At 39.5% G+C, this 8,877-nt stretch overlaps 1 protein-coding gene, 1 long non-coding RNA gene and 1 pseudogene across 2 annotated transcripts in view; 2 read left to right on the forward strand and 1 right to left on the reverse strand.

Annotated features, from left to right (window-relative positions):
• RBKS (ribokinase) overlaps positions 1 to 2,158 on the forward strand; it is a 97,231-nt gene extending 95,073 nt beyond the window's left edge. The window contains exon 8 of the mRNA XM_044663710.1: positions 99 to 2,158. Within this exon, the coding sequence (XP_044519645.1) occupies positions 99 to 272 (174 nt within the window). The 3' untranslated portion in view covers positions 273 to 2,158. The remainder of the gene's footprint in view (positions 1 to 98) is intronic.
• A 1,265-nt stretch (positions 2,159 to 3,423) lies between these two features.
• On the reverse strand, positions 3,424 to 8,577 carry LOC123237068. Its single transcript, XR_006505451.1, has 3 exons — positions 8,063 to 8,577; positions 7,777 to 7,795; positions 3,424 to 3,495 (listed from the first exon to the last, which is right to left on the reverse strand). It is a non-coding gene; the product is annotated as an uncharacterized LOC123237068 (long non-coding RNA).
• LOC123237067 lies at positions 3,502 to 5,819 on the forward strand (annotated as a pseudogene).
• Positions 8,578 to 8,877: the final 300 nt, after the last annotated feature.

Consider the following 8,877-nt stretch of genomic DNA (forward strand, 5'->3'; position numbering starts at 1 on the left):
AGAGAGAGAGAGAGAGAGAGAGAGAGAGAGAGAGAGAGAGAGAGAGAGAGGAATGAATCCTGGGCTGTGTCCTAATTCATATGTTTTTCTCTTTGCAGGGGGCTGGAGATAGTTTTGTGGGAGCATTGGCCTTCTATCTGGCTTATTATCCTAACCTGCCTATGGAAGAAATGATCAAGAGAGCCAGCTTCATTGCATCAGTCAGCGTCCAAACCTCAGGAACCCAGTCTTCTTTCCCTTACAAAAAGGACCTGCCACTTCATCTGTTTTGATTAAGATTCTAAAGCTCCTATGATTGCAATTAGTGTGTACCAGGCAGAGAATTCAGCTACCATGTACACTATAACATACTCTTCTTTACATACAAAGGATGGTTCACCCACCATCCAGTGTGCCTGCTTTCTGTTATAGTAATGATGACTGATTTCTTCTTACACACATTTGCAAAACAGCTGGCCAGGATTAGGGGTTCAGCCTGAGGCTATGCTAGGATTTTGCAGGCATCTGCAATTTCATCACTATTTGAAAAACAACTCAAAGTCCAATCCTACTGATAATGGGTCAGAAGCACCACACATATCCTAGACTCCTTTGCACACAATCAGCACCCAATAAATGTTCAATGAATGAATGGAATGAACAAATAAGTGAACAACTGTTTTGAGGTTCCTGATTTAAATCTAAAAAAGGAGTGGGTCCCCAGGCGTATACCTTCCATACTGACTTAGCAGAGAACAGCCAGTGAACATGTTACTTGTTTGGCCCAAGGCCTAATCATATACCCTTATAACAATTTATCAAAATAGTGTCTCAAAATAACAACTCCTCTTCTGCACCTTCAGCACTATCTGGAGCCTGTGTAGAACTTAGGAGGGGGATCAACTCCTCATCTCTAGTTGTCTGTCTGAACTGAAGGGCAGATTTTAACCGCCCCTTCCCAAAGCACAGGCTGGCCTGTGGCCAGGGAAGGACTAGTACTTCTGTGACCGCTGTAACCTGCTAGGGGTTCACAGCCATGGTGTCATTTCTTCTCTCTCTGTGGCTAGTAAGGAGATCTTCATTCTCAGAGATGCAAACCAAGCTGGTTCTCAGAGGGAGCTGTTCCTTTTTGATTCCCATTCCCATAGAAATGTCCTTATGATAGCCAGGCATTTGGGAAAAGGAGATCTCTAAGAAATGGGCAAGAAGAATTGGAGATGCTTCTTGGAAAAGGGTAGGGTTCCTCAAAGGGACGGGAATCTACAAGTAGATAGGACCTCAAACCTCAGCTAACATATACTCAACAGGAAACAGGGTCACAGAGTGTTAAAAGCTGAAATGGACTTCAGTGATATACTGATCCAACTGCCTCATTTTACACTGGCAAAGGGAACTGCCCAAGTTCACGAAGCTGTAGGGGGCGGTCGTCTTGAAGCCATATCTTCTAACTCTTAAGCCCAATGATCTTTCATTGCACTATGATGGCTTCTAGCCCTGGTGCTGCCAGCTAACCAGCTGTGTGACCACAGGCAACTTTGCAAACTCCTAGGATTTGGACTTAAAATCCAAAGTTTCTTTCACTTCTAAAATTCTATGATGCTAAGCTAGTTGCTGCAACCATGTGGAGGCACTAGACCGTCTTCCCTCTACTATAGTAAATCCTTACAAAGCTTCTGAAAATTTTTTAAAAAACAGCTCATCCTCCCAAGCTTGAGGATCTCTAAGGTAGAAGTACGAGTAACACTATATGCACTAAAAAATATAGACTTTAGATGCCTGGGACAAGAAAGTGGACCAAATGCAAGTTTTTTTAATTATTTAAACACCAAGTGGGTTCTCTAGGGTTTCTTGGTATTCTAAACCCTCCAGGTGGAGGTTCCCTACTTTTCCTTTTCATTTCTGCCTCTACTGAGGCACTTGTTTCATGATCATACTTGCTCTTCTCTGGAGTAAGAAGGGCTATAAATCCTTGTGCCAGAAGTACTGTTATGGAAAGTTTTCATTTCTTGTTATTATATGAAACAATGGTCATTTTTAAAAAATCAACCATACTGTTAAAAATCAGTGGAAAAAAATCACTAAGAGACAATAGTATTAGCTATTTTAATATTTTTTATTGAAGTCTGTAAAAATAACCAGAAAGATAAATAAATGTTGATGCAATGATCTGTGTCCTAAAGTGAAGAATTTTCTTTCGATGCATTGTTTTCCTTCACAATGGCCTTCAAATCACAGGAGGCAGTGATTCCAAACCACTTCCTTTCCTTTGGGTGCACACTGTAGGATTTCTGAATAGGTATTTCCCCCCAAGAGTCTTCCTCATTTATAAATCAAATTCATTTTCAATCTATTGTTTAAATGGAGCGCACTTTTTTCTTCTCCACAAATAGGACCCGTTTGTTCACTGCAAAAAAGCAAATTTTAATGAAAAACTTAAAATTGAAAAACTTACAGATCTGATGACATTTGTCATCCAAAAGCATTTATTTAAGTTAGCTTTCTCCATTTTCTGCCTTTCTTCTCCCACACATTCATTGTCTTTTTTTTTAATTTTCTAGAAAGATCCATTCAACATTAGTGTACAATTTTTTTAACCCTTAACCTTACATCTTAGAATCAATGCTATGTATTGGTTCCAAGCCAAAAGTACAGTAAAGGTTAGGCAACTGGGGGTTAAGTGACTTGCCCAAGGTCACACAGCTAAAAATGTCTAAGGCCAGATTTCAACCAAGAACTTCTTGTCTCTAAGCCTGGTTCTCAATCCACTGGGGCACCTAGCTGCCCCCTAATGTGCAGTTTGGTTAGTTAAAAAGCTGGTAGCCAAATGTCAAGGAACTCTAGCCAAAAGACCAGAGAGCAATTTCACAACTACCAGCCAATCACTGATCTAGTGGCCAGCTTGAACTACCTTGGTGCACCAAATTAAAGTAAATTAGAAAGAAAGCAGGAAATAAGTGGCTTCGGCCACTTACTGAGTCACTCTTGTAGGAACTGAACAACGTTATTCCTAGAAGCTAGAGTCTGATACTTCACCTGAAAGGGTACCTAGAGCCACCAGTAGACAAGGCATACACTAACATTTATCAGGAAAAGGTTGTTTTTTTCAAAATCTATATTATAGGCATTTGACTTAAAAGAACTAGTGAACTAAATAACATTTAAATGAGTGACCAGTCATGGAAGGTTTGAATTGCTACATCTTATGACAGGATTAAATCACTACCTCCACCCCCAATCTTCACCCCTATCCTACTCCTTCCTTCATCAGTATCTTCTACAGTCAGAGAAGCACCCAGGCATGAAAGGATTTAGATGACCAATCTAAACCCCACAATGTTCAGAAATGTTCTGTGTGCACAAGTCCTGGAAAAGCCTACCCCTTCCATAAAGCAACTTCTCTCATTTTTACCAATTGGGTCGTAATGCAGGAGGACCAGTTTCTCTCGTAACCGGCTTCTCTTGGTGTTGAAGGTGTAACCTGTCCCTGCTTGGCTCAACATTTTCACAAGGAGGGTCCTAAGATTACAAATGAATTCATCAACAAATGAGGAAAAGAACTAAACAGTCACTTGAGCAATGGCATGTAATCAAGAGCACACAGTAGGAAGTTAGAGGAATTGAGATATTAGACACTTGTGTTTGAACTTTTCAGGTGGAAAAACTTTAATTCTAAGATTTCCTACATTTTGTGGGGCAAAGGAGAAGGAAGGGAAAGACTAGTTTCTTATTTGCTGAGCTCTATAATACGTCTGGAGACCTAGTAATTCCCAAGTAGGGGATTACAGAAATAGCAGGAATCTCAGCAAAATCAGTAGGCTAATTCAGAAAACCTTTTAAGGCCAGGCTAGATATCAGGATACACAAAATATGAAACAGGAATTTCCCAAAATAAGCTGGTCATAACCTTCGAATACCACCATGGTCAATGGCCTTATTATTTGTGATGAGCAGTAATCATGAACCATTATAAGTACACGCACCCACCTGCCTCTTCAGTATTTATGTCAGGCAGGATTTGAATAGCTATTTCATATATGACCTAAGGTGTGAAATATGTCCACAGCAAAAAAAAAAAAAAAAGTGCAAAGATTTGTTAAATGCACTAAAGATTTGGCCCTTGACTGATTATATTGTGATTTTTTAACAAGTGACTGACACCTGGATTGTATGACTCTCAAAGGCAAGTCCTCTTGTTTCATGGAACTCTATTCCTAATAGAACCTTGCAGAAAGTGTCAAAAAAAAAATGTGACTCAAGTTTGCAATAATAACAATGGCCTTTTCTGGCCTTCTTTTTCTTCCCAGTGCTAACATAGTGGGTGCTTAATAAATGCTTGTTGACTTGGCCACCAACTATGATCAAGATGGTCCCTGAAAAAGCATATATCAAGGGCACTGGCAAATTCTCTACTACCTAATACCAAACAAAATGTGATCAATTCCCTTAAGATAACAGATGAGCCCCCAGTGGAGGCAGTGGCAGCGAAGAGCCCCAGGCCCGGACCCGGCCATGCCTCCGCCTCCCAGGCCAGGCCCCACAGGCCCGGATGCAGCTGCGGCCAGGAGCGCCAGGGCCGCTCCAAGGGGACCCAGGAGGCCGCCAAGCTGGAGCAGCAGCAGCTCCAGGAGCAGAAGCAGCAGCGGCGGGACACACAGCAACAGCAGCGCCTCAAGTCCTTTTATTGAAAAACCTCCTCCTGGACTTACTAATAAAAATGAGACTAAGCCAGAAGACTGTATCCCAGAAGTACCAGGCAATGAACATGCCAGAGAATTTCTGGCTCATGCACCAACTAAAGGACTCTGGATGTCCCTAGGGAAAGAAGTCAAGGTTATGCAATGCTGGCCCTGTAAACGGTATGGACACAGAACAGGTGACAAAGAATGCCCATTCTTCATCAAAGGCAATCGGAAATTAGAACAATTCAGAGTAGCACATGAAGATCCCATGTATGACATCATATGAGAGAATAAGTGGCATGAAAAAGATGTGAGGATTCAGCAGTTAAAGAAGCTACTAGAACATTCTACCTCAGATGAAGATAGCAGTAGTTGCAGCTCAGAATGTAAGGAGAAGCATAAGAGAAAGAAAAAGAAAAAGAAACATAAGAAAAGGAAAAAGGAGTAGAAAAAGAGAAAGAAAAAGAAAAAAAAGCACAAATCTAAATCAAATGAGAGTTCAGACTCTGACTAAAAAGTCATTTCCTTTGAATCCACCTTGGCAATCCAGAATCATAGCTGAATGTCAGAGGTAAAGAAGAAGTAGTCATAAAAAGGCCTCAGCTGACAGAGAAAAAGGAACCAAAAAAACGTGCATAGTTAGCATCCCCCATGGCATTTTGCCCTCACTGCCAACAGTGATGAATTCACCGTGATGTTGAGTTTCTTATATGCCACTGTTGAATTCTTATCATCATCCTCCCTGTGTACTATAGTTTGTGATTAGTTTTGAAAAATAAATCAAGCATAAGATACGAAAATGTTCTAGGTGTTTCCAAGAGAGATTCCCCTGGAAGAGCAGAGGGTTAGTGGGGTAGGTAGTAGGATGACTTGAGAAGTTGAGATCTTCAGCAGTTACAAGTGAGTTCTATGGGTGATGAATAATAAAACTCCATTATTTCTAACTTAAGAGTGAATATCCTTGCTGCAGACTTGCAAAATCTATTGGTAGAAGAATGGGAAAGGAGGCAGCAATAGGAAATATCTCATCTCCATTGAAATCATTTTGTTGTAGAATCTAGCACTCCACAAAGTAACTGATCCACTAAGATTTTCAGAAAAAAATTTTTTTCAGTCAGCAGAAAATCCTTCCTTTCCTTTCCAGTACAATCTACTCCCCAATCCAGAACAACAACAAAAAAAGAAAACCCAATAAAAATGTGAGCTCAAGCAGAAAAAAAAAAAATTTAAGCTATTTTGCAACAGTTAAATCATAAGAAACACACTAAATTCTTAAATTGGACATTTTATATAAGCAAATAACTTATTCCCATAATACATCTTTTTTTTTAAACCCTTACCTATCATCTTAGAATCAATATGTGTATTGGTTCCAAGGCAGAAGAACATTAAGGGGTAGGCAATGGGGATTAAGTGACTTGCCCAGGGTCACACAGCTAAGAAGTGTCTGAGGTCAAATTTGAACCCAGGACCTCCCATCTCTAGGCTTGGCTCCCAATCCACTGAGCCACCCAGCTGCCCCCTGTAATACATCTTTTTGAATTTTCAAGACTACCTAATATTATAGTTCTTTTTCTTATTTCCCCTACCAGACTTTAAGCTCTGTTAAGGGCAAGGACTGTCTTATTTGTTAGTTGTCTCCATATATATTATGCATAAACATATGAATATAATATGAATATATTTTGTAAGTATATGAAAATAAAGTGTTACAAAAATGTTTTCAGTTACAAAACCTAGTCTTTACTCATTTTACTTTTTAATAGACAACAGGCAAATGTTCTTTCAAATGATAAGACTACTCAGTACAGGAGAGCAGACTATAATCATCTACTATGAGAACTTTTTTGAAATGATGGTAATAATGCATATTAAGGGCTACCACCATTTGCAATTTACATAGTACTATTTGTAATCTCTCTAGTCTTGAGTCTTTTGATATTTTTTAAATGATAATAATTCAGTCCAGAAAAATGAAACTGTAATATAACTTAAAACAGGCCTTGTGGTCTTACTAGTGTTCTATCTGGCATCACTAACATCTCTGAATCAACCTCAGACAGAACTCCTAATTTGAGGAATGATGGTAGGACCCCTAATGTGAGGCAAAAAGAGAAAAAAGATAACAGTTTAAGGTAGAAGATGTTGAGTTCAGGTTAGGTAAATCCCCGCACACTCATGAGATATGTCCACCAAAGAACTAGACAAGCAGGGAGAGGGTTTGGTTTGGTTTTAAATTCTTTTTAACCATTTAAGTTGTCAAATCTAACACTAAAAAGGTTTTAAACAATGGACTTATGATGGCTCAACTAGTTATTGTAACACTACATAAGAAACTAATAAAAGGTGGATTAATACTCCTAGGCATCTACCTCAAGGGGATAAAAATTGAAAAGATCTCACATACAAGAAAATATTCACAGCAGTACCTTCTAGGATAGAAAAGCAATGAAAACACAATACATGTAATTGAGGAATGACTAAATAAAATGTGGTATAAAAAATATAATGAAACATGACTGTCCTATAAGAAATTGGATATGGGATCGGAAAAACCTGAATTCAAATTCTACCTCAGATACCTGCTGGCTGTGTAACCCCCAGAGGAGGTGACTATATCTCTTCGCCTCATTACACTCATTTTTAAAATGAAGTGGCTAAACTGAGTGAATTCTAACATCCCTAGAAGTTCTTGATCTTATAAAAACATGAAGAATTCAGAGAAGCATGTAAAGACATAAACTGGTATAGTTAAGAAAAGCCAGGAAAACACTATACATAATGGTTACAACAATGTAAATGGAAAGACCAAAAAAAAAAGGGAAAGAAAGAATATTGTGTAATTATAATGACCAAGCTAGGTCCCAGAGAAAAGTTGTGAAAATGTACCTTCCCTCCCAATTTTCAGAGGAGCTGAGGCCAACGGTATGGAAATATTACAGGTATTTTGTCAGGCAAAATTAAATTTTTTTCTCAAAAATTTCTTTCCCGTTTTTTAAATGTTGTAACAAAGAATGATTTATTGGGTAACATATAGGAAAAGGAAATAAAGACGACATAAAAACAAAAATCAACAAAGTTTCTTGAACATTCTAAAACCGTGGAAATTTTTACTTACTTTGACTTGCTCTTGGCAACTTTTGGTAGCAAAGCAAGGTTGGGAGGAAGAGAAAAAATATGCCGATTACCTTTGTTGTTAAGCCAATTACCTACAGTTTTCCATTATAATTTACAGGACATAACTACCGTTACCCATGAAATTTAACATATCTGGGAGGATAACCATTATCAATATTTATCTATTAAGAGAAAATACTGAAGACACCAGGTTTTCCTCAATAAAACTTTTGTAGAAGGTTGCAAATTTCAAAGCCATTCAATAAACATTAACATTAACAGCCTACCCAGGCAAGGCACTGCTAGACTTCCAAACTTGTGTTTGGAACGTTTCAAACGATTTCGTTTTCATCGATCTATTCTGAAATGAAAACACTTCAGACTTTATTTTCCTGCAGTATGTGGCTCTACTACGCTGTCCACTCCAAGTCAAGGTGATCCGCCAAGTGCAGGCCACATCTCTCAGCTCAGACCATTTACCTACATTACTAAGGTTTACAAAACTTGTCTTGAATTTTTCCCTTTTGGGGGTATGGGAATGGTAGGAGGAAAATTAACAACACCGATGCCCGATGTCGAGTTACACAATTAAGTACCAAAACAAAAACTTATAAAGGAGAGTTAACGAGAGAAACCTGGGTAAGGGCACCGAGTGCGCAGGTGCGCTACGCCGCGCGGGGCCTCCTGGGCATTGTAGTGCCGAGGGCTAGCGAACTAAGCCTGGCTAGTGATCACTAGTTCGGGCCTCTTTCTACACTGCCGCCGTCCCTACGCTATCACTAACGGCTCGTTACCCCCTCAGCAGTCGCTGCAGCTTCCGCAGTCCAACTTACGGCAAACAGCGGAGAGTAGCATGGTGACGGGTACTAGAGCAGCCTTTCCAACTCGATAAAAGGCCCTGTCTGCGAGAAATCCTTCTACTTCCGGCGCACTGTTCGAGTACCACAAACTACTTCCGGAGGGCTGCTGGAGCTCCGCCTCCACTTGGTTTAGTTTCACCTCTGGCTAATTTCTATCCTCTGGTCCTGAAAGTTCTTCCTTGTCTCTTGACCAGTTGTATTACCATTCCTTGATTGAACATAACTTTGCATAAGAACTTTGA

This window comes from Gracilinanus agilis, chromosome 2, assembly GCF_016433145.1.
Source record: "Gracilinanus agilis isolate LMUSP501 chromosome 2, AgileGrace, whole genome shotgun sequence".
Classification (NCBI taxonomy): domain Eukaryota; kingdom Metazoa; phylum Chordata; class Mammalia; order Didelphimorphia; family Didelphidae; genus Gracilinanus; species Gracilinanus agilis.